Here is a 26455-nt window from a genome sequence, read left to right as displayed (position 1 = left end):
AATTAATTTGAAAACATGAAGCACAAATAATGCAAAGAAAAAGAATCCCTCGGCCCAAGAATCTTGCTCAATTTTTTACCAATCTATCCTAAATATCAGTTCCAATGACATAATAAAAAGCATCCATTTATTGAGTACATAGCGTGCACCAAGTAAATATGTGTTACCTTAGTTTTCACAATAATCAAGTTGAGATAGGCATTATTCTGTCCAGTTTACAGTGAATGAATACATCATAGGTCAAAAAACTTCATCAAGATCACGCAGCCAAGACAGCAGTGCTGGAAACCTAACCCATAAATCTCTAAATTCAAGGTCCATGTTCTCTCTACCACATCATGCTGCCTCCCGCCCACTTATATGATGCAGGCATAAGGGTAGGGGTGAAGTTTTCTTTTGTTGTTTCTAGAAAATAACTGTATATTTATTTTCTCTCTTTAGATATCCAGCATTTCCAAGTCTGATGCAGTATGTTTCTTTTAATTTTTTTTTTTTTAAAGCTAAAGCTCTCTCCAAGATGAGCAATGCTAATCACATCATGAGTTCAAGAAAACCCCAAGTCTGAAAGTTTAAAACTCCAGGGACCCAGTCATAGGGTCCCTCATGACTTTGTGAATTTATCATAGTAAATGACCAGGTTCTCTCAATAAATTTCATGAAAATTGCCCTCATCCTTCTAGCATGGAGAGAGGAAAAAGAATAATTTTGAATTACATCAAAACACTCTGTCCTTTTTAACAAGGTCTGCTCTTATAAGAAACTTATAAATCAGAGCCTAAGCTTCTAGGGATTTATCATAGTCCAACTGGCCTGAAGGAAGGGAAATATCTAACTTTAGCCTGTTCTACCCCTCCATGAGGGAGAACATAAATACCCAACACCAGCCCACTCTAGCCATCCTATCCCATCTGGGGTAGGGTGGGGGAACAGAAACACCTGTGAAATACACAGTCCAGAGGCATAGGCTCACTAAAAGCCTGATACCTAATGATAGGTCTATTGAAAGCTTCCTCTCTCCCCATATCTGACAAGCAAATTACTAAAGGCCTATATACAGCCAATCCTTTTACCCAGTACATCATTTCTAACTATTGAGAAAAAAAGTGCACGATATACAAAAAGGCAAAAAACATTTTAAAGAGACAGAGCAAGCAGCAGAGCCAGATATGGTAGGGATGTTGGAATTATCAGATCAGGGATTTTAAATAATTATAATTAGCATGATAAAAAATCTAATAGATAACATAGGTGGCATGCAAAAACAGATGGGCAATGTTGCACAATGTAAAAGAGAGATGAAAATCCTAAGACAGAACCAAAACTAAATGCAAGAGATCAAAAAACATTATATCTGAAATTTTTAAAAAATGCCTTTGATGGGTTTATTAGTAGACTGGATACAGTAAAGGAAAAAATGTTTGAGCTTGAGGATATCTCAATAGAAACCCCAAACTGAAAAGCAAAGAGAACAAAAAATAAAAATAAAAAAAACCAGAACAGAATATCCAAGAATGTGGGGCAACTACACAGGGTATAAATACATGTAATGTGAATATCAGAAAGAGAAGAAAGAGAGAAAGAGAGAAATGAACAGAAGAAATATCTGAAATAATAATGACCGAGAATCTCAACAAAGTAATGTCGGACACCAAACTACAAACACAGGAAACTCGAGAACGTTGAATATGACAAATTCAGAAAAATCTACACCTAGGCATATCATGTTCAAACTACAGGAAATAAAAGATTAAGAAAATATCATAAAAGAAGCCAGAGGAAACAAACACGTTATCTATAAGGAACAAAAGATAATAATTATATCCAACTTCTCAGAAACCATGCAAGCAAGAAGAAAGTGGAGAGACTTATGTAAAGTGTTGAGAGAAAAAAAAAATCCACCAATGTAGAATTCTGTACCCTGTGAAATTATTCTTCAAAAGGGAAGAAGAAAAAAAATACTTTTTCAGACAAATAAAAATTGAGGGAATTTGTTTCCAGTTGACCTGCCTTGCAAGATTTGTTAAAAGAAGTTCTTCAGAGAGAAGACAAATAATATAGGTCAAAAGGTCTGAACCACATAAAGAAAGGAAGAGCACTGAAGAAGGGATATGTAAAGGTAAAATAAAAAAAAAAAACTTCTTGTTCTTATTTGACCTGACAGATAACAGTTTGTTTAAAATAATAATACCAACAATGTAATGGATTGTGTATATTTATGTATATATCTTAAGTATGCTTATGTAAGTGCAGTGAGTGACAGCAGTGATACAAGGAGGAGGGAGGAATAATTATTTTGTTATTTAAAGCCACTTGCACTACGCTTAAAGTGGTACAGTGTTATTTAAAATGGGATTGGGGTAGTTGTAAATGTATATAGCAAATTCTAGGGCAACCATAAAAAAAGTTACTAAATGTATAAATGATATGCTAAAAAAAAGGAGAGAAATCAGCACGGACATAGTTGAGTTCAACAAAGCCATCAATCAACTGGATATAATTAACCTCTAAAGATTACTTCATCAGACAACAGCAGAATACACATTCTTCTAAAGCCCACATGGAACATTCACCAAGATGGATGACCACATTCTGGGCCATAAAACACTCTTTAACAAATCTGAAAGAATAGAAATCATACAATGTCTGCTCTCAGACCACAGTGGAATTAAACTATAAATCATTAACAGAAAGATAACTGGAAAATGCCAAAATACATGGAGATTAAACAACACACTTCTAAATAGCACATTTGTCAAAGAACTCTCAAAAGAAATTAAAAAGTATTTTGAACTAAATGAAAGTGAAAATACAACTTACCAAAATGTGTGGGATGCACCAAAAGCAATATGTAGAGGGAAATTTACAACTTTTAACACAAATATTAGAAAACAAGAAAGATCTAAAATCAGTCATTGAAACTTCCATTTTAGGAAACAAGAAAAAGAAGAACACAGTAAATTCACAATAAGCAGAAGAAAATAAATAATAAAAATTAGGACCAAAATTAATGAAATTGAAAGCAGGAAATCAACAGAGAAAATCAATAAAACGAAAGTCTGGTTCTTTGAAAAGGTAAATAAAATTGATAATCCTCTAGCCAGGCTAAGAAAAAAGAGAGGGGACACAAATTGCTAATATCAGAAATGAAAAAGGGGACATTACTACAGATCCCATGGATATTAAAAGGATAATAAAGGAATGTTATAGACAATTTCATGCCCACAAGTTTGATAACCTGGATTAAATGGATCAACTCCTTGAAAGATACAATCTGATGAAATTCACACAAAATAAAACAGAAAATCTGAATAGGCCTATATATCCTAAAACAATTGAATCAATAATTAATCATCTTGCAAAACAGAAAGCACTAGGCCCAGATGGTTTTACTGGTGAATTCTAAACATTTAAGAGAGAAATTATGGCAATTTTCCATGATATTGTTCAGAAGGCAGAAAAGGAGGAAATATTTCCTAATTCATTTTATAAGGCCAGTATCACCCTAACACCCAAACCAGATAAAGACATTATAAGAAAAGTGCAGTAAATACCAATAGCTCTCATAAACAAAAATGTAAAATCCTCAACAAAGTATTAGTAAATTGAATCCAACCATGTATAAAAAATTATACACCATGACCAATACCAGAATTTATCTTAGTATGCAAGGCTGATCCAACATTTAAAAATCGATTATTGTTATCTATCACATCATCAGCCAAGAGAAGAAAAAACATGATCATATCAATGAAGGAAGAAAAAGCCTTCTATAAAATCCAATACCCATTTATAATAAAAACCCTCAGTCAACTAAGAATAGAGGGTAATTTCCTCAAGCTGGTGAAAAAACATCTAAAAAAAACCTACAACTAACATCATATTATACTCAATTGTGTGAAATTAGAAGCTTTCCCACTAAGGTCAGGAACAAGGAAAGAATGTTTCCTCTCACCACTCTTTTCTAACATTGTACTGAAAGTCCTAGCTAGGGCAATAAGACAGGAAAATAAATAAAATTATACTGATTGGAAAAAAAGAAATAAAACTATTTGTTCACAGGTTATATTATTGTCTATGTAGAAAATCCAACAGAATCAACAATAATAACAACAAAAAATTCCTGGAATTAATACATGATTATAGCAATGTTGCAAGATACAAGGTTAATATACAAAAGTTGATCACTTTCCCATGCACTAGCAATGAACAAGTGGAATGCAAATTAAAAACACAATACCATTTACATTAGCACTGCCAAAAATGAAGTACTTAGGTATAAATCTAACAAAATATGTACATGATCTATATAAGGAAAACTACAAAACTTTGTTGAAAGAAATCAAATAATACCTAAATAAATGCAGAGATATTCCATGTTCATGAATAGGAAGACTCAATATCGTGAAAATATCAGTTCTTACTAATTTGATCTATAGATTCAATGCAATCCCAGTCAAAATCCCAGCAAGTTGTTTTGTAGATATTGACAAACTGATTCTAAAGTTTATATGGAGAGGCAAAATACTCAGAATAGTCAACACAGTATTGAAGAACAAAGTTGAAAGACTGACCCTACCCAACATTAAGACCTATTATAAATGTAAGGTGATTAAGTCCATGTGGTATTGGTGACAGAACAGGCAAATAAATCAATGGAACAGAACGGAAAGCCCAGAAATAAGCTCATATACACAAATGTAGTCAATTGATTCTTGACAGAGGAACAAAGGCAGTATAATAGAGCAAAGATAGTCTTTTCAACAAATGGTGCTGGAATGACTAGACAGCCACATATAAAAAAAATGAATAAAGGCACAGACCTTATATCCTTCAAAACAGTGATCTCAAAATGGATCATAGACCCATATGTAAAAGAACATAACATGGGAGAAAAACCTTGATGATGTCGGGTATGGCAATGACATTTCAGATACGCCACCAAAGGCACTATCTACGAAAGAAAGAGAAAATTTAGCCGGGCATAGTGGCACATGCATGTAGTCCCAGCTACCTGGGAGGCTGAGGCAGGAGGATCACTTGAGCCCAGGAGTTTGAGATTGCAGTGAGCTATGATGACGCTACTGCACTCTAGCCGGGGCTACAGAGTGAGACTCTGTCGCTAAGAAAAAAAAGAGGAAAAGAAAAGAAAAGAAAAGAGAAAAGAAAAGAAAAGAAAAAGAATTGATAAGCTGGACTTCATTAATATTTAAAACTTGGGCTCAGTAAAAGATACTGTTGAGAAAATGAAAAGAGAAGCCACAGACTTTAAGAAAATACTTGCAGAAGACATATCTGATAATGGATAATTAAATACATAATTGTATATTATCAAAAAATATACAAAGAATTCTTAAAACTCAACAATAAGTGAAGTTACAACCTAATTAAAAAAAAATTAAAATGGGCAAAAGACCTTAATAGACAACATACCAAAGATGGTATACAGTTGGCAAATAAACATATGAAAAAATGCTCTATATGTCATCAGGGAAATGCAAATTTAAATAACAATGAGACACCACTACACACCTATTAGAATGGCCAAAATCTAGAACATGACACTACCAAATGCTGGCAAGGATGTGCAACAACAGGAACTCTCATTCATTGCTGGCGGGAATGCAAAATGGTCCAACCAGTTTGGAAGATAGCTTGGTGGTTTCTTTCAAAACCAAACATACTGTTACCATAAGATCCACCAATTATGCTTTTGGTTTTTATCCAAAGTAATCGGAAACTTACACCTACATAAAAACCTGTACATGGATGTTTATAGCAAATTTACTCATTTTTGCCAAAGCTTAGAAGCAACCAAGATGTCCTTCAGTGGCTTAATGGATAAATAAACTGATATATCCAGACAACGGGATATTATTCATCCCTGAAAAGAAAGGAGCTATTGAGCCATGAAAAGGCATGAAGGAAACTTAAATGCATATTACTAAGTGAAAGGAGCCAATCTGAAAGGGCTACATACTGTATGATGCCAGCTTAATGATATTCTGGAAAAGGCAAAACTATGGAGACAGTAAAAGTATCAGTAGTTGCCAGTAGTTATGGGGGAGGGAGGAATGAATAGGTGGAGCACGGAGGATTTTTAGGGCAATGAAACTATTCTGTTTGATACTATAATGGTGGATATACGTCACCATACATTTTTCCAAAATTTATGGAATGTACAACACCAGGAGTGAACCCTAATGTAAACTATGTACTCTGGGTGATAACGATGTGTCCATGTGGGTTCACGTATTATAACAAATGTACCACTCCAAATGCAGAAGTAGATAGTGGGGGAGGCTGCGTATGTGCGGGGGCAGGGGATATATGGGAAATGGCTATACCTTCCTCTCAATTTTGATGTGAACCTAAAACTACTATAAAAAATTTTTAAAAAGTAATAAGAATATTAAATAAATTGAAGAACTCTCAGCCCAAGTGCTTCTAGCTTCTATCATATAATCCTGGTCATTCTTCATACAAGTGGCATCGTCATCAGCTGCCGGGAGCAGGAAGTATGCAGAAGGTACAGAAGTTGGGCCCCTTTAGTTCCTTCTTCGAGGCATGGCAACTTCGTACCTTGCCCAAAAGCATGCTAGCATTTGTAGAACACCTAGTAAGTATTGATAAGGATTCTTTACTTGTGTTATCCCATTTAATTTTCACAACCCTATGTTTAGATATCCAGTTCCCATTTGACAGATGGGATCACTTAATCTCAGAGACGATAAATAATTTCCTTGATATTATATAACTAGTGAGTCAAAAAGCCCAGATTAAAACAAAATGGAGCAAACGAAATTATAGAAATGTTGGTTAGAGAAGCAAGAACATGCAGGTTTGTATAGTTTCTCTAAGTACGCTTTCTTCCTTAGGATTATTTAAATTTTCTCTATTAAAGTAATGAACTTGGTGTGCGGAGGTGTGTTTTATTCAGTTCTGTGGGTTCACAGCTTTATTAAGCACCTCCTATTGCCTGTATCCCCGTGCCCCAACGTCCACAGAGAAGCTGGAGCACATGGGCGTTCAGTATGGATCTATATAATTTGAAAGGGCCGAACCTTGGTGCTATTGCCAAACCACCAGAAATACGTAAGGGTCCCCAGCTGACTGGGCCACACGACTGCACTGATGTTGACCTCCTTATTTCTTATGGCGACAAATGGAACTCGGAGATGAACATGCTCCACGGGACCTAAGGAAATAGGAAACACAATGTCAGTTTCATATTCCTGGAATAAATGGTCAAACTTTATCACACCCTTATTTCTTAATCTCAATCCTTATTACCCTCCCCTATGAAAAAGGAAGGGTCACAAATTCACAAATGTTGGGAGGCGTGTGTGTGCTTGAAATGAAGCACTGGGTTTAATAGGGAACTCAAATCAGGTTTCAGATTCTTTTTTTGAGTGACATCTGAACTTAATTTACATCAGATAAGCCTAACCAGTAATGTTTATGAATCCCCAACCCAAGGACAAAGCTAGTTTACTAGACATTTAGCCAGTAAATGGAAAGATAAACAGCAGTCTATTTTGTTTTTGATGATTAGCCTGTATTGTGATTTGGGGTCAGTGCATTGTGTGGAGGGCTCTTCCATTATCCTCAACTGTTAATTGGTTTCCATCCCCTTCAACAATTGGCCATTGTGCCTCCTCAGTGCAGTACACAGTGGGTGTCATTCAGAGCTGGCAAGGCCATTTTACAAAAAGGGAAAAGCATATCTCCCTGAATTGAAGGAGAAACAAATACCAGGTTCCCAAACAATAACAAAGCAGCTTGCAAAAAGGTGACCAAGCTTCTCTTTTTTAATCTCAGAAAACTGGTATAAGAAGCATCACATTCTAAACTAGCAAGTAAAAGAATATACATGAACATGCCGTAGGCATAATAAGTGAGGGTTTTAATTTAATGCATTTCCAAAATAAAATGAGAAAAGGAAAATTCTGACGAAAAAATGTTAACGGATCAGTGTTACACTGGGGTATAGATAGTTTATTTTTTTAATTCTGTGGGATTTTCTGCTCCACCCCACCCCTTCCTTTTTTCCTCCCTTCTTTCCTCCTTTTCCTTTTTCTCTTCCTTCCTTTCTTCCTCCCTCCTTCTTTCCCTTTCTTAATCCTTCCTACATAACAAAATGCAAATAAAATATTTTAATTGTCTCTTCACACTATCTTAGAGCACATTTTTCCACTTTCTGCCATCATGAATTTGACGAGTACAAATGACTAAAGAGACCTCCATATGAAGGGCTTAAGCCACGAATGTGGCCAGGGCATCTCTGTAGCCTGGGAGCCTTGAATTCTGCTTACAGGTGGGGCATTTTTCGGGTCATCTAGCCTTTGTTATTTGCATCCCTGGTAATTGTGGAGACACCTCAATTTAAAGGGAAGAAAACAGATGTATGTTTCTCATTTCAGTTTTGGCACGAATTTACATGTATGACCTTTTCCTCTATTTTACAGAGTCTTGTTTGTACCTAGACTATTACTCTGTCTTAAAAATAAGGGAGAACACATGCCCTGCCTTCCTTATAGTAATGAGAACATTTGAAAGTGTTTTATGGTTGTTAAAAGCACTGTATAATTAATTATAGGTTGGCATTATTTCTACCACCATCCCCAAGCCCCATCACTGTTTCTATCATTGGGTAGAAGCCCCCCGAAGAAAACAAGCAATCCCCCGGGCCCAACGGGCAAAATCCAAGGCAAAAGGAAATTTAAAACAAAAGAAAAAAAGGTTAAAAAAAGAACGGTAATTGGGGGGGGAAAACAAGCAAGAAAAAATGCAATTTCCTGAAAAAACAATTAAAGAAAAGGGTCAAAAAACCAAGGGGCCAAAACCCAAAAAAACCCCCCGGCCAAAACCCCCCGCCCCAAACCCCGAAAAAAACCCAACCCAAAAATTCCCCCAAAAAAAAAATTCAAACCTGGTAACTCAAAAACAAAATTGGCCAAAAGGTTAAATAATTTAAAAAAAGAAAAGGGCAATAATAATTTTGGAACAATTGGTTGGTCAAGAAAAATAAAAAAAAAATAAGGTGTCAGAAAACAACAGCTATTTTCATTGCTTTATTTACTTATTTTTAGGAGTTTACCTAATCTATGTGCCTTTATTGTTTGTGTTTTACTGATCAAGGGGGAAGAAAAAGAGGCCATGGAAAGGAGTCCCTGGCTGGTCCATGTCCTAGGAGGGAGATGAGAAGCCTTGTTTCTTACATGGACTCCTCAAACACTTTCTCCATGTCCAGATTCAGCTCTCTTATTCTTCCCCTGCTAGGAAAGGGGCCCCTTGCCCCCTCAAAGCCATTGCTTCTATTCTTGCCACTATCCCCTAAAAAGCACAAAGCCCATTCCCCTAGCCACCTCATGGGAAACCTGGGTTCTTCCACCATTAAGCAATGATGCAGCCACGGCTTGTGGCCCTGGAAATTCTTCTCAGCTTTTTGTCACTCAGGGACCTTGGCTCAGCCAGAGCTGACGCTGGTGGGTACTCGGATGCCCAAGAAGTTAAAAAAAAAAAAAAGACCTCTTTCTCATAAACTCATGTCCAACATAAGAGGATGGGGCTTTCTTGAATTGAAATGGCATCATACATGATCACATTTATTCCAGCTTCAGGTCAGGTATGTTTCGTTAAAAATAATCTTAAGAAACACTACCTTTAGCAGCTTTGGGGGGCAAAGATCCTGGGCCAGAAGCCCCCAGGCTTCAATATGGGAACAAACCAAGCATCAGTGAGAAGAGAAGAAAGGTAAAGGAATTCAGTAGGGAACACAGCAAACTCCTAAAATCCTCCCTGTCAAACAGTGCCCCTTTTGATAAAAATCTAATAATCTGTGCGAGACTGGTTATTATGGGCAGCTAACAACTACTTTTGTTAGCTAATGGCCCAAGGTAAGGCCAAGAGCAGTTTCCACTATAATAACTGTCTGGTAAATGCAGCCATGATTGATTTGCAGGGAATTATGAGCACGATAAAAGTTTCAAGGAACATTTCCTCTTTCATGCACATAACCCACAGTATAAACCTGTTCTTTGCTGTTGTGTTTTTTTGCCACTAAGATACATCGGTCTTCACACCCTGAAGGCAAGGCCCACTCTTGGCAGAATCAGAAATATGGGTGGGTCAGGCCCTTGGAATAGAGAAATGTAAAGTTCATTTTCTTTCTCAGTCTTTATTTTTAAATGCGGCAAAAGTGTCAGGCAGAAAGTTAATAAGGAAGTACGTAGTAATTACTATAATCACAGGTAACATTCATCATGTGCAAGCTGGGTGCTAAGCAGCATTCTCATGCTGTGCAGAAAAATAACATGGACCTGAAATCGCTATCCTTAGGAAGGGCTGCATGCAAGTATTGTATCCAGGAACTTGGTTCTGAGGGTGCTCCCAGTCAACAGTTAGCTGGTAAGTGTGGTTCACTCTGCCTCAACTATTTTTACAAACAATATGGTTTACTCTGAACACTTACTTTCTACTGGGAATCTGGAGTTTTGGTATTTGCCAGGCAGAAGGTGCCTACATGACCAGCCCCCAATAAAAGCTATGGGTACTGAGTCTCTAATGAATTTCTTGGTAAACACCCCTTTATACATGTTATAACTCATCACGGGAGGAACTAGCATGCCCTGTGTGAATCAATGGGGAGAGAACCCTTGGAAGCTTGTGCCTGGTTTCCTCTGGACTTTGCCCTCTGAGCCTTTTCCTTCTGCTGACTTTGCTCTGTAGCCTTTCACTGCAGGAAATCACAGTGATGAGTGAAACTGTGCTGAGCCCCGTGAGTCTGCCCTGTGCATCACCAAACCTGGTGTTGGCCTTGGGGGCACCCAATACACACACACACACACACACACACACACACACACACACACACACATTATCCAATTTGACTCTCACAGCCTCCCTATTAGCTAAGTATTAAAGATGAGGAATCAGAGGTTTATAAAGGCTAAGAAAGTTGACCAATGTGAGACATCTAATGAAGAAACGTGATCATAATTCAAAGCAGATCTCCCTTGTCCTAAAGCCCAGGCTCACGAACACCTTGCATAGCACCCAACTGGGTTTCTGCCTTCATGTTCTGGCACAAAATGATTATAGTTAGCGTGGCGTGGTTATTACCACTTTGCCTATTTATGGCCCATTTTCAGCAGCACCTTCCCTTCCCACCAGAAGGTAGACTCAGACAAGGCAGGACCATATCTGTGTTGTTACCTCCTCAGTGCCTGACAGAGTGCCTTGCACATAATAAGACCTCAACAAATATTTGTTGGATAAATTAGTGAATGACTGGGTGGTTTTATGTGTGTTTCCTATTTATTGCTACAAAAGCACTGAGAAGCAAAGGAGCAGTCAGAATTAAACCATTTTAAAATTGGAGTTCAGAAGACCTAGAGAAGAAATAATTTATATCATGGTCATGTAGACTGGCACTTTTATGGGTGTACTTGATCTATAATCCAGGTCTCCTCCCCCACACTTGTACTTGTATTGTGACAGCAGAGGTAGGAAACTGGTTAGCTTACTGTTTGCCAGGGACCTCTTAGGTGGAGGTTGTTTACAGAGGAGTTTATGCTATCATTGAGTCGTTAATAGAAAAAGTGCTCCCTGTATTGACTTAGACTCCTTCAGAACTTACAATTTTCACCATATGGAGCATATTACCCGAAACCCACTGTGGGGTATATAAGTAAGAACCATAGATGTCCTTAGACCCATGAGTATCACTGACAAAGGTGTGGGAAACGAATACCAGCTCCACAACACTTCCTTGACCCAACACTCCAAAACCACACTTAAGTTTCAGTTACATGAGTCAAGTCCCAGGATAGACAATACACAAAATGCATCCAGCACAAACAAACTATTTTGGAACTTTAGCTGTTGTTTTAGTTTGTGTCAAGCAATAGCTAATAGCAATGAAATAGACTCCAGGACAACGAAAACATTTTGGAGCATTCCTAGAATTGTTAAAACAGAATGAACTTGCAGTAACCTTGGATGTAAGAATCAATTTTTTGTGTGTTAGTTCTATGTTAAAAAAATTCAAAATGTATTTTTTTATCCTTCTTTGGCTCCTCCAACAGAGATAAAAGTTCACTTTGATTTGTGCTGCCTTCACTCATAACAGACTGAAAATCACCCCGAGACCATTGACCAGATGGATTTCCACTTCTTATATTTTCAGGAGTTTCCAAAATAAAGGGAAGAGACTTTTACCTGCATGTATGCACATGTATACATTTACATCAGGAGAGGGTGGTGCAGAAAAAGAGGGGCTGGTTGGTAATGTGTTATCCCAACTTTCAAAACAATCTATCTATTTTAGTATCATAAAACTTTGAAACACCAATTTGAGTACACAGCTCAATCATTGATTTGGGTCATTGTAGTAGTCACACTGAACCTGTCTTCAGCTCTGAATTCCAGGAGGTCTAGACAGAGGCAGGTACCAACTGGGAGGAAAGGAAGAACGGGTGTGGCTCATGTTACTTACAAACCACATGCAGGAAGAGGACAGCTGTGTCTGAGCCAAGGCTGTTCTCTGCATAGGCTGTCACCTGGAAGATCCCCGCATTCTTATACACGTGCTTGATGCCGTCCTCAATGGGGCTGAAGGTAGCATAGGACACGGCGACCCCATCCCCAAAGTCAAGCTGGATATTTGTCCTTTGGAGATCACCCTGCAAGAGGGAATAGCATTTGGGGCAATTCACCTGGTGCAGCCTGACAGATAGGAGGATGCTTCCTCCTGTGGCTTCAGCATCACCCCCTGAGGACCTATAGCCTTTCCTAGGGGACTGAAACACAATTATCAGACTCCAATCTGATATCTACTGGGCACTATGGACCTATTGTTCCTGTGCCCAAGCTCAGGGCAACCTGAGTTGGTTTGTTACTGGCAATAGTGGATAACATAGAGCCTCTATGAAGCTCTGAAGTGCGGAAGCCAAGGGCGTCCCTGACTCACACACATGGTTTACTTCTTCTTCTGTGTCATAATAATAACAGCAAAAATAGTAACAGCTAATACTTAGAGTTTTTGAAATCAGTTTCATGCAATTAATCTCTTCCCAACTCCATATTATAGAAAGTATTATTGTCCCCATTTATAAAACAGGGGCAAAAATAAATTATTAATAAGCAGTTAGACCAAAGTCTCATAGTGAGTAGTGGAAAACCCAAGTTCTGGACCCAAGTTTCAATATTAATGCTTCAACCACCATGCCATAGTTATAATTGTTACTAGTTTTGAGTATTTATTATGCTCTAAGAGCTGTGCTAATCGTTCGACACATATTCTATGATGCCATCTTCAAAATAACAATGTGAAATAGGATGATTATTCCCATTTTATGGATGAATGCTGCATTCTATCCAAAATTATATCTCTGTTCTCTTGTCCTTGGACTTCCCTAAACCTAACTAAGCCCCATCTTCTCTGAAGACTCTTCGGACCATCCCAGCTCATAGGTATCTCTGCCTCTTAGAAGGGCAAGAGCTCTCTGTGTGCTGCCTGATGACACGATGTCAGTGGTTCAGGTGAGCACATCTTACCATCCCAAACCAGCACACTTAGTTTCTTAAAGGCCGATGCTGAGCCTCATCCTTTCTGGTCCCCCCATGACCACCCAATATACTGGGCTGACACTTTGGATAAATATGATGAATTTGACTCCAGATTAAAGATCCTGGATGAAGAAGAATAGGATCACTTTGTTCATAAACAAAGACAGAGGATGAAATAAAGAGAGAAATACATCATTTTGGAATTATGAGCCAATCCTTCTGCCCAGTGAATGTGCATTGATCACAGTTTCATTTTCCATCTCTTCCTCCATGGCAGCCCAGATGTGAATGAAATATTGATAGGTACTCTCTTGCCCCCACACAACGCCAACTCTCCTTGAGTTTATGAATATAAATTAAAGTGGAAATGAACCGGAGGCAATTCAAATGGATAAGATCATGGCTCTTCACATCCATTCAAGAGAAGGCTTTTATAGCTCTGGTCCTGGAAACTCCCTAGTGGAAATGTGATAATGACCTCCCCTGAATCTTAAAGTCCTTTAATTCAAGCACCTGGTGAGTGTGAAGGCTGAGACATCTGTCAACCCAGGATAAGGAACCTTCACCATCCTGTCCAGTGTGGTCCTGACTTTAAAGGTTTCTGAAGTGCTCACACTTGTTAAAAAAAAAAAAAAAAGACAAAAAGACTCCTGGCCTGCTTCACTCTCTTTCCAAGATCTCAAGAGCACAGAGTAATTTGCACATAAATTTAGAAGGCTTTGTCAGGCAAGCCTTCTTGCTCTACCACCTCAGCAAGGAGTGCCTGAAACACCCCTGGTTTGGGAAGAAATTTGGCAGTTCATACAGGGAACAAGAAGCAGACAACAGAGCTATTTCTGTCTTGGAATGAATGCATGCAGTCTGATTTTACTGCCCAGATTGCAGAAGACACTAAAAAATGAACTAATGGAGCATCTAGCTGATGGAAAAGCAACTAATGACATTCTTCATAAAGATAAGTTTAAAGATTTCAATAATCTCCCCCGACCTCAAACTCATACTTTCAAGACCCTTTAAAAGCTTTGTGGGATTTTCTGATCAGTGGGATTAAGGGTTAGAATAAAGCAAACAAGGCTCCTAAAAGCAACAGATAAAATTTGAATATCCTTCTTCCGGCAAAGTTTATAGTTGATGGTCTTAGGGTAATAAACATTCCCTCGGCAAAGCAGACTTTAAAGGGGAGCCCTGAAGAGTATATTCAGATGTGCATGCTCCAGAAGCATGTGGGTCCCCACTGCAGACCGGCTCTTTATGTAGGATGGAGGGAGGAGAGTCTCCAAATACCGCAAGCCCTCTTCCACCCCTGTCTGTCTTCTCCCCCAGCATCTTGGCTTCTCACCACGTACTTTGGTTCAGCAGCTTGTGGGGATGTGACGTTTTTTCTTCCCTTTCTGGGAAGAGGGAATGGCCTGCTTGTGAGTTCTGACCTCTGAGACCCAGGCGGACACCTACCTCCTCCATGAGGATGATGAAGGTTGCATTATGCCCCTGCTCTGCCACCAGGCGCCCATCAGTCGTCACCACGTGGAGGCCCCGCGGGGCTTTGCCGGGGCATATCTGGGCCTTGGCGGTGTACTTCTCCCTCAGCCCGTCTGTGCAGTTGTTGGACACAATCCGACGGTACCTAAGGGGAATTGACAATTGACAGTGGTGTGGTTTGTGTTGAGTGGAGTGAGTGCATGTGTGAATGTTAGAAAGAGAATGTGAGAGCAAGGCAGATAACTCACACAGCTGCACCTAAAAGCTGGGTCTCAAAGCAGACAGCCATTTGCGAAGCTGAGCAAATGCTGAGGAACTGCTATCCCTCCATCTCTGGAAGAGTAGCTCCTTAAACATCATTATTGATCCTACCTGGTGAGCCACAGATCAGATCAGTGTCTAAACCAGCCAAGAAAAATCAATATCTGACTCACACAACAAAAGAGGAGGCAGACACACTGGGCTAGGAAAATGGGAAAAGCAGGTGTTTCTACCTGTGAGGGAGGGGTCTGTTTCCATTGCCCTGAGGCTTCTCCAGGTTTCTCTGCACCAGAAAGCAGCCAGGACATCAGACTTCTAACCCTGAATAATCAGGCCTCTTTTCTGTCTTCCCTCCACCTCCAGGAAATCATTCCTTTCCCTAATGCCTAACAGCCCTTACTCTGGAGCCAAAGGGCTATTTTATAGCACATTTTTTCCTCCTTACTAATATTTCATTTCCCACTCAACGCAAACACCAGATTAGAAGCACAAGGTTGAAACTCCTATTCAATCCCACTAAGTAAAATTACTTGATAGAGTAGGTCAGCATAGAAAAACTGCCCGACAAAGCACTGTGAACTTCTGTGACAGGACATCATTGTGTAAAACGATGCCATGTCATCTCCCTTGCTCACCAACCCAAGCAGGTAAAGCCAAGCCAAGAGCCTGCCTCTAACCCTGACTTGTAGAATTCATAATGGACATCACCATCTGTAATGCTGTACTAAAATCAATTTTCTAGCAAATCCACATAAAATGAATGTGCCACCGCTACTACCATCACCATCACCATTATCATATCTTGTCTTCGTTCACCCTCTTTTGTTAAGAATAATTAACCAGTCTACTTACGTTGCCTTCTTCTGGTGGTCTCAAAAGCAGACAAATTCGAATGCTTCTTGAGTGAAATTTGTCCTCTGTTATAACCTGACACTTTCCCTGGGTCCCCTGACTACTGAATAACCTACCCTATACCTCCATCCCTAGATCCCAGGTGGATGTTAAGCAAATATTGTATGTAGCTGTTGCCTCAGATGAAGTTATGATCTATGCTCTTACAGCTATACAATATTTTAAATTGCCAACTGAGCTCATAATGGATCTACAATAGTGCTGTCCAATGTGGTAGCCACTTGTTCATATGGTAGCCAATATGGTAGCTCCATTTTTGCCTACTGAGCACTTGAAATGTAGTAAGTGTGGCATGCTAAAATGGTAATAATTTTGGATATACTGGGTTAAATAAAATGTATTATTGAAATTAATGTTATCTTATTTTTTTACATTTTTTATGTGACTACTAAAAATTTAAAATTACATATGTAGCTATTTTATAGTTCATTTGGTCATCACTGGTCTAGATAATCAAACATTTGTAATCAATTTATCCTTTCTCACTGACCTTTAGTCATGAGAGAGTTTTTACTGATGATCGGTATTTCAGTGTGCGCCATGTCCTAATGCAAACTTGATACCACCTGCTCTTTCTTTTCAACCTTAACCGACCTATATTACTAATCATCAACTCAATCTGGTTGATGATTTGTAATATAAGCAAACATTTAAGCAAGCTACAGGTATTGGTCGACATCTATAGGTATCCTTTGGAAAGAGCAAATGAATAGGCTTTCCCTTTCATCTTCCTGACTTATTCTGTTGATTATTTGAGGTTTTGGTATACCTAAGCTGCTTAACATTGGATCCACCTACACATGCCACATGATCACATGAGACATCCTAATGCAGTTATATCCCGGGTGTGCTCTGGCTGGGAATTTGGTGGCCCAGCTGATCACTTGTGCCCATTGTGTTCTCCTTCCTCAAGCTTCCTAGCACTTTGTTCTCCAATACCACATCTCTTTAAGTTCCTGCTTCTGGATCTGCCATTTGAATGACTTAAATCCCTGAACCAGACTCCTACAATAACATAACATCAAAACTTCTTAAGTGCCACCTCAGGTTCCAGAAATAGCCCTCCAAAAACCAAATACTTGGCTAAAAAACCTCATGTTTTTCAGAGTAGCTCAGACCACTCAACACTCCTTTTCCATCATGGCTCTCCCCCTCTCTGTATCCGTTGGGTAGATGGTACATACCACCATGTTACAACCGGGTAAGATAGAAGTACCGAAAAGGTGAAAAACTTACTTAAGATGACAGAAAATCCATTGGAAGAGTTAAGACAGGAATCCAGAAAAACTTAGTCCTTCACTACTCAAACAATGGTCCAGGGAACAGCAATATTGATATCATGTGGGAGCTCGTTAGAAATGAAGACTCTCAACCTCACCCCAGATTTCCCAAATCAGAAGCTGCGTTTTAACAAGATCCCCAGATGATACATCGGCACATTAGAATTTAACAAGTGCTGTCTTAGACCACCCATCCACCTGCCAAATCTGTTCTGGGTCATAGAGGCAGCAAAGGAAAGGGAAAGACAATGCATCTCCAAGGAAACTTTATTCAAGCATCTGAGAGAGGAACTAATCCATGAACAAGGAGAGAAACACACACATAATTTAAGAATTACTGAAAGTGTGTCTTGACCTTTTTATTTGAGGAGTTCCTTGAATGGAGCTTTTAAATTTTCATTTTAAGTTTTCAGCATGTGTATGAGAGCTCCAGTTCGTTTATCACTAGAGAGCACTGTAATATCTGCATATCACTTGCATGAATTTACTTCACTCGAGGCCCAAGAAATAAGGCTGCCTCCATTCCCAGAAGAGAAGACCTAAACAAAACAATAACCATGGTCTGCCATAGGTAAATGGGAAAGGTATTGAAATCTGAGTGGTCAGAAATCTTTTCTGATGCTCCCAAAAAAGATACACATCTGAAGAACTACTCAGTTTCCCCCAAAAGCCATTTGTCAGAAACAAACTCTATCTACACTCCACCTTCTTCCATAGCAATGCATTCCCTTCAATCCTAACTCAGGGAAACAGGAAAACAGTGAGTCGAGTTCCTTCAGGTGTTTTACTTACCCAGTGCTGTTAAGGTAGCTTTGACCGAGGCTGCAGTCTTTTGATGGGGATGCTGGATTGTACCAGAAAGCTGGGACACACTGGCTCTCCCCATGTCTCTCATAGCCATAGTCACTGCCAGGAAAGCAAATATCGCATAATGGTGTATATGTACAAATGCTAAGGTATCCACAGACACATGCAAACATATACATGTAACCCTGTGGCCATTCAAAAACGTACAACCTATTGTTTTAAATATCCCCAATGCAGGCAAATATTCCCATGTTGAGAATGGACTTTCAGATTTAGAAATAATCCCAAGTCATTTGGAGTCCAGTAGAAAGAAAAAAATAGTGGATTAGAAAATGGAAATTCTAGGTTTAAAAAGGTATTGATATAAATAATGTAGCAGGTACACTGGCTTGGGAGTAAGTGTGGAGGAGGCAATAAGTTTAAAAGCACATTTTGGGTCACAGCAGAATAAGGAGGTGACAACCAAGAGGATGATTTTAAAGGTCAAGATACATTTCTGTGTAACGATTCAACATCTGTTGCTCAAAAACTGACTTCATAGATTCTATTTTTATTTTTCTTCCAAACTCACGCTCTCTCAAAGATACATACACACACACACACACACACACACACACACACACACACTCATGCATACACACACAGCCATTCAGCTTTTCCTGACTAAAACCCAGGCTATTATTTTCCTAAAAATAAAATAAAGTGACACTGTAACTCTTTCCCGTGTTTTTTTTTTGGTAAAATCCCAGCCATAATAAAATGAAGAAAGAAAGTCAGGTATGATTTCCTTCCATTTTCCTTCCCATGGCAAAATGAGGAAGTAACAGACCAGTGCAGGAGAGGAGGGCTCCCATCTGAAGTCCAAAGTGTGTCCCTACTTCTCAGAGTTTCATAAGGCTCTCAGTTGTGTCAATGTCGGAGCAGAAGAGCAACGACGTAGCTAACAGGGATTTTTGGTCTTTCACCCACCAGAGGTCATTGAGGGTGACTTCGCTTGGTAGAAGAATTCATGCTTCTAAGTTAAGCATCCATAAGTTTCCTAAAACTCACAGAGTTGGCAGAATAATCTGGACATTTGAATATTAATCCACTGAGTGTTCCTCAGTACCCACCCATCCTTCCTTTTTCACTCCCATATTCTTTGAGTCAAGATTTTTGAAAGTCCAATGAAAACAGAGGCAAATTATGTGTGTGTCCATCTAGGATAGGCATGGAGGGGGACAGGAATACAAATTTAATTCCATGTTTATTTATCACTCAGTATGTGCCTTGCTCTGTGAAAGAAGTACGGCAATCCCTGTCCTTAAGGGGTTTTCAGTCTTTGGAGGAGAGAGAGACAACATGCCCCAAGTCCAATGAAATAACAGAATAATACAACATGCCACAGAGCACTAAACAGTGCAGTTAAGAAGAACATCTGATTAGTGAGAATATAGACATCATCTTCCCAGCTTGGCCCCTCCTCAACTTCTCCTCCATCTTACTCCACTAAACCCTTAGCTGTACAGACCTAATCAACCCTCTTAACCTCTTTTATCTTCTTATATGTTATGCCCTGGGCGTGAAGCACTCCACCTTTGTCGATGTCTGATGATTTCCTACTTATTATCTAAGTCATATAACACCATCCCTGATTCCCCAGACAAAATCTTTGGGGCCAAAGCATGTTGGAAATTGTAAATGTAAGCTAAAGAAGAGCAGAGATCTTTGTTGTTGCTGTTTTTCAATATAAGAGTCCAGAACAGGACCTAGGACATTGCAGGTATCGAATAAATATTTATTGACTGAGTATTGCAATTACATTAACAAATGATTGAACTTATTATCCCATTGCACTATGTCTATCTCTGTAGGAAGACTGGGATCCCACAATTGATGTCCCAGTGTGAACGACAGGGATCCCAAGTGTGAACCACAGTGTTCCCAAGTGCTCAACAGACACCTAAGGAGTGTGACTAGAGTCGTGTATTGCCACCTAGAAAGATCTGCTTTCATATGGCTGTGTTTAAACAAAACTGGAAGAAAGGAAGCAGAAAGAAACATTTCTGCCAAGAAAATCTTTTGCCAAACTTTCTGATCAACTACTGGACATCTCCCAGCCTGACAGTTCCTATGGACTAAGTAAGTGTTGTGCCAGCTTGTAACAGCCCATGAGAGCTGACTGCTAAAATTTCAGAAATTTTGCAAACTTAATTAAAGGTTGTTAAACAAAGTCACTATTAAAATTAAATTATGTAAAATTTCAATTATGTAAATTATATTAAAATATAATAAATTCTAAAAACACATAAATCCTTAATAATTTTATCATTATATGTAATATATGTTATGTATAACATATACTATATAATATTTATATTATATGTAAATATTACTACATTATTATATTATCTATGCTTTTAAGGTTATGTGTATCCATGTATCTGTATGGTGGGAATATTATACAATGTTGTGCTACTATCTGTCGATATTTCTTCCCAGTTCTACATTCACCAATGTCACGTCTGTAGTTTGAAATCTGCCATGGTGGGACTATGTACAGCAATCAGCAAATATTACTAATCAAGGCTTATTTATTTTGTTATTTATCCCAGAGAGCTGGTAGTTAAATATTTACCAGCACACCACTGAATATCTTACTTCTACACATTATTTATCTTCAAAAACATTGGGCTGTGTTATGTCTGCACTAATTCTGGAAAATCGCCTCATTGCTTTATTGCTTTATGGGATGGATCCCGTTGAGTGGCCTGCTAACCCTAGGAAATATTGGTAATCTATGCAGGAATGGTGCTCTCTTAGGTAGCTTTAGGAATGAGAGAAATGTCTTTTAATGTGCTTTGCTAAATGTAACCATATTCAGCAGTTCTGTTCAGCTCTGCTCCCTGTTAGTGATGCAGTAATTTCAAAAGGTGCATCAGGCATGTAGCTTTGCCCCAAAGAGTAAAAGTACCTCATTAATATTTAACAACATTAACAGAAACTGGCTGCCCCCAAGCTGTGGACTTCTTCATTAATTTCTGCTAAATGTATATTAAAATCTATCCCAACCTCCCTCCCAGCTCTGGAGTCTGCATGATTTAGACAAACAAGCAGCTCCAGCTGCTGCTCCAGCTTCCTGGGGAAAGGTGTTTTGCTGTTGAATTGTGAGATTTGGACAGAATGCACCAGAAAGTTTGATTTGCCTCAGGGAAGTATGCTGCCACAGATTCTGCAAACACATAAGCAGTTTCCTTCCAGAAATAAGTCACCTCTGCATCTTTCTTAACTGTAAAAGCTTTAGAACTTCTAAAAGTTTAGGGGAAAACTTATTTTCAGAAACCTGTATGTCTTCTAAATCCCATCCAGGGAAAAGCCTTAGATTCTAAAGGAGGAATAGCCAAGATAGTTCAGAAATCAAAAAGCCTCTGCATGTCAGAATAGGAATGGATACTTCTGTTCCTTGAGTCCAGCCCCCTTAGTTAGTAGACTGGAAGGAAAAGCAAAAAGAGGAGAAATGACTTTCCAAAGATTGTACATAGCTGATAGTGGCAGATGATGAGAGATGATGGAGACTCATAATCCTTGCTGGGCATTCGTAAAATCCCATGGGGCACCCATTTAGTCAGGAAGGGACCCCTCCTCCTCAGAAATGATATTCTGAGACTCTTGGAGCCAACTAAGAAGACATGGTCTCTTCTATACCAGCTGCAGGGGCTGCCCCACTCTCAGACCACACACAGCCCTATCACAGTTTCTCTCATCTGGCAGCTGAGATTCCAGCACTAGTGATTGACAGGTGCCTCTGTCCCACTTTAGGAGGCAGTAGAGCAGGGTGGGCTTGGGATCAGGCAGACAGAAGCTGTTGGTAGGCACAGAGTGAGTAGTCAACAAATGGAAGCAGCCACAACAACTAAAACAATGGATTAATAACTAACATCATCACTAGCTAAGGGATAAGCCTAAATACAGTCATAAAGAAAGACAAGCAAGTATGTTGGAGCTCAGAAAACAGTACCCCTAAATGAAGGCCTCAGAAGCAAAAGTTTTTCTCTGACCTTCTCCTGTCCTCCTCCCTCTCAGACCCATTCTCCCCCAAGGCTAGCCATAGAAAGTAGAATCCCTCTTCCTCAAGGTGGGTCATAAAAGCCAGAACCCCTTTTCCCAAAAGCCAGCCATAAAACCTAAAATTATTCTGTATAAAAACTGGCTATAAATAAATTATTTGACCTACCTTGCTTGACTGTAGTTCATAAGATTCCCTTTCTAGAGGGAGTCCTGTCCCATGCCCAGAAAGAAGCAATGCTGCTCTGAGAGGACAAGAAGAATTTAAACACATGGGCCTTGCTGGGTTTCCCCACTCAGTCCATTACCTTTACATCATACCCTTTTTGTCCAATCATATTTCTACATGGTTGTCCATACTTTGTTGAACCTAAGCATAAAAATGGACAATTTCCCCTGTGTCCATGGGTCTTTATTCTGAAGACTCCCATGTACGCACATTAAATAAATTTGTATGCCTTTTCTCCTATTAATCAATTTGTCTCATGTCAGCGACTTTTCAGTGAATCTTTAGGGGACCATGGGGCTTTACTTAGTAGGAAGTTTCCACACTCCCATGACCACTTCCTGCTAGAAGCCTTCCATGATTACTTCAGTCTTCAGTGATCTTTTTTTCTGACCATCTCTAGCACATATAGTCAGAACCAGTACTGTCCAATAGAACTTTCTACAAGAATGGAAATATTTTATATCTATGCTGCTTAATATGGTCGCCACTAGCCAGTGCAACAAAGGAACTCAATTTTTAATTTCATTTCATTTTAATGCAAATAACCACATGTAACTAGGCTACCATAATGGACAGCATAGTTCCAGGCCATAAAATTCAGCATTTAATTATACTGTTTATTATTTTCTGTTAGGCCTTTTTTTACTGCAATAACTCTTTTTTATATGTGTTTATGGTCTTGTTTACACTTCAACTTGCCAACGATAGCAAAAAACATGTTTGTTTGTACTTCATATGCAAAATTCTAAAGGCTGAATGGATTTCAGGTACACCTGAATGTATGTGCCATGGAAGACTCAAATCTCTTCCTCTCTGTCTTCTCCATCACCACTTGATAAACTTGCTCTGTGAATTTGACACCACATTGGATATGGGAGGTAGCCACTAACACTTACTAAGACTCAAGAAAATGATTACTTTGAGTGAATTACTGAACCTCTCTGTGTCTCCATTTCTTTACCTACAAAGTGCCTATCATAAAAGACTTTCCTTGCAGGAGTTGGTTAAGAAGATTAAGTAAAATAGTTCATCTAAAAGACTTGGTAAAACACTGACACACAGCAGGTGCTCAGTAAAAGTTACTGTTGAGTGAGTAGTTGGGTGAATGAGTGAGAGAAGAGAACTACTGGGCTTTATCTCTGGTGCAACCTGCTTTCTCCCTGAACAAACAAACATATTTGGGTCTCCCAGAGGACTAACTGCTTCCCAGGAGGCCTCATGTGACTTCAGAGTTGACCGCTTGGACTCCCTTTTCTGATTGTCTGACAACCTTAATTCTCCGTAAGGATTTGTTCCTGGCCCCCCACCAGCACCATGATGGAGGTTGCTGCAAAGTGGCTTTCTAGAGTAAGCATGGGGCTGGAAAGATTTATGAGGCTCTTAAGTTGAAATATCAATATTTATGCAAAATTCATACTTATTACTGATACCTACTCTGGTGAAAGCTGTGAAAGCCAACGCTGCTCTACAAATAAATGCATCTGAGAATCTATAAAACCTCCTCTTTTCTAGCAAAGGAGGAACATTGGTGGAAAATACCTTCCCTTTGTGAGCGTAGATTGCACTTCCTCAATTCTTCTGCCAATGTGAAGACATTTAATCCATCCTTCCCTGCCTCCACACCCCACCCCCAACTGATTACACTAGGTTATACCCTCTCCCTGCTGTCTCTGAGACTTGAACTTCGGCATGCTCTGATATGGCTTAGGGAAACACCTAAATGGAATATGCATGATAACTGCTTATACTAACTGAGGTGGGCATTTCAGATTCCTTACCTAATAACACTTCCTGGCAGGGAGGGCCACTGAGAAGGACACAAGGCTATGATACTGCTGCCATACACTGATTTCTGGCATTAGCATTAAAGATAAGCAAACCAAAAAACTATATTTGGTGGACAAAACTATCTATATTATTTAATCAAAAGCTATGCTTATAAAAGTTGACTTAAAAACAAAGAAGACAATTTTAAATATCCATTCCTATTGTCTCCACAAATCACTGTAAATAACCCAGAAATTTTATGAATCAAAAACTGCTTCTCCTTTACTCAGTAGTGGGGAAAAAAAAACAAAAAAAAACTTTTTAGGCCATATAACTTTGTTGCTGTTCTCAGATCATGACGACTGACCCAGCATCAAGCCTTGTCTGCTTGTCTACCCTACCTCAGACTTAAGTGGCTCTTCTATCTTCTTTTTAATATGAGGTTGGGTTGGCTATAGAAATACCTTATATATCCAAACAAAATTCTATAAAGTCTTCTCAGAGACCATATATCTATTACAATTCTAGTACCAATGGTCAAACTATGTCATTTGAAGTTGTTTTAGAGTTACTGAAACATTCTATGTTAAATTTCATCTGTTGCTCCACGAATTAATATAGATGTGTTTGCAGACAGGATTTGTCTTAGGAGTTTTGCAGAGCTTTGCCCTGAAGGAATATGTGAACATGTTGGTTTGCATTTCAAATGCCGTTATACTCGGAAGGGCGTCTCTGAAAGACAGTAGCGGCTGTATCCCACAAGGCACCGCGTTTCTCAGACCTAAAGGATTTGCTTTGTAAAGCAAAGTGAATCTGTTAAAAACTACAGGATGAGAGCTGACAATGGAGTGCACCTCCCCCCTAACAGACAGCTGCCCAAATGGCTAAAAGCAAGCTCCTGTTTAAACACTCCAGACTACCTGTCTCCATTCACAATAACCTAATAAATATGGAGCCAATATATCGCTGTTTAACCCCTCTGTTAAGTGATAAATTTACCTTAGAACTTAGAAGTTAATCTTTGAAAGATTTTGTAACCATTTGTTCATGTAGATAGAATTAGTTAAAGGATCTGTAGAAGCCTTTTGAAAATCTGTTAACCTGAGAGGAACTACCTGTTGTTACGTAAATCTGTTACCCCTGGCAACTAATCACTGTTCCCTATAAGTTACCATGTAAGACCTCATTTGGGGCTTTTTGAGACCCAGGGAGAAGGTCTGGGCCCCCTGAGATCGTGCTTTGCCTATAATCTTTATAAACTTATAAAACTATTTCGTTGTCTCTGTGTATTCTTTTATTTCTTTTATTTTCCATTTTTCTCTATTATTTTCTTATCCCTTGCAACTCTACCAAAGGCACCCTGTTTTTTGCTGGGAGCTTAGCTACCTCCTCGCCTTCATCAACAGCAATAAACCTAGGTCATTTGGAGAGGGGGTTTTAATTTTAGAGGAACTAAACTTGGAAACCCTATTTTTTTCTGGAAACAAAGTAAATCTAAAATAATAAAGACTCATTTGATTTCCTGAGAAATGGCATGGTGTAGAGGACAAATCATGAGGTTTAGCTAGACCTCCATCTGAACCCCAATTCACTCTTTCTGAGTTACATAATCTTTGTCAAATAACTTACATCCAAGAAGTTCATTTCCTTCTCATGAAAATGGCAATGGTAAAGCTCCTGACATTACGGGGTCTTGGATCCACACGGCACCTCTACCAATGCAAGTGTGAGAACCACAGAAGGCCTTGTAAGGGCTCCTTCTCCCCACCATGCTCTTCTTACAGATGGATTCTGACATCAGTTCCCAAAGAAGAGTTCAGAAATACTTTAAGTAATGCCACCAAAATTGAAGAAATGGATAATACCAAAAGGTACTGCTTTAAATACAATGCTTATGTGGATGTATAAGCTCTGGTTTAACTTGCTACAAATACAATGGAGACCACTTAACCCTGGGGTACAAGATTGACAACAGCAGCGGCAGCAACGGCTACCATAGGCTGTATGCCTGCGTTGTACATCACTAGGGTAAATGCCTTATCTATATTCATTACGTATATTAATTCATTTATTGATACATTATTCTTCCCTAGAACCCAATGAGATA

The 26455-nt window shown here is 39.0% G+C and overlaps 1 protein-coding gene across 1 annotated transcript in view; it reads right to left on the bottom strand.

Moving 5' to 3' along the window:
• Window positions 1–26455, bottom strand: part of SORCS3 (sortilin-related VPS10 domain containing receptor 3) — a 624980-nt gene that overhangs the window by 25017 nt on the left and 573508 nt on the right. Inside the window, exons 17-20 of the mRNA XM_012661662.1 lie at window positions 18294–18407; window positions 15022–15193; window positions 12497–12683; window positions 7062–7195 (exon numbers count right to left, since the gene is read on the bottom strand). Coding sequence (XP_012517116.1) covers window positions 7062–7195; window positions 12497–12683; window positions 15022–15193; window positions 18294–18407 — 607 coding nt within the window. The remainder of the gene's footprint in view (window positions 1–7061; window positions 7196–12496; window positions 12684–15021; window positions 15194–18293; window positions 18408–26455) is intronic.

Source organism: Propithecus coquereli, unplaced genomic scaffold, assembly GCF_000956105.1.
Source record: "Propithecus coquereli isolate 6110/MARCELLA unplaced genomic scaffold, Pcoq_1.0 Scaffold73, whole genome shotgun sequence".
NCBI classification, from domain to species: Eukaryota; Metazoa; Chordata; class Mammalia; order Primates; family Indriidae; genus Propithecus; species Propithecus coquereli.
This window is presented reverse-complemented; position numbering and strand designations above follow the sequence as displayed.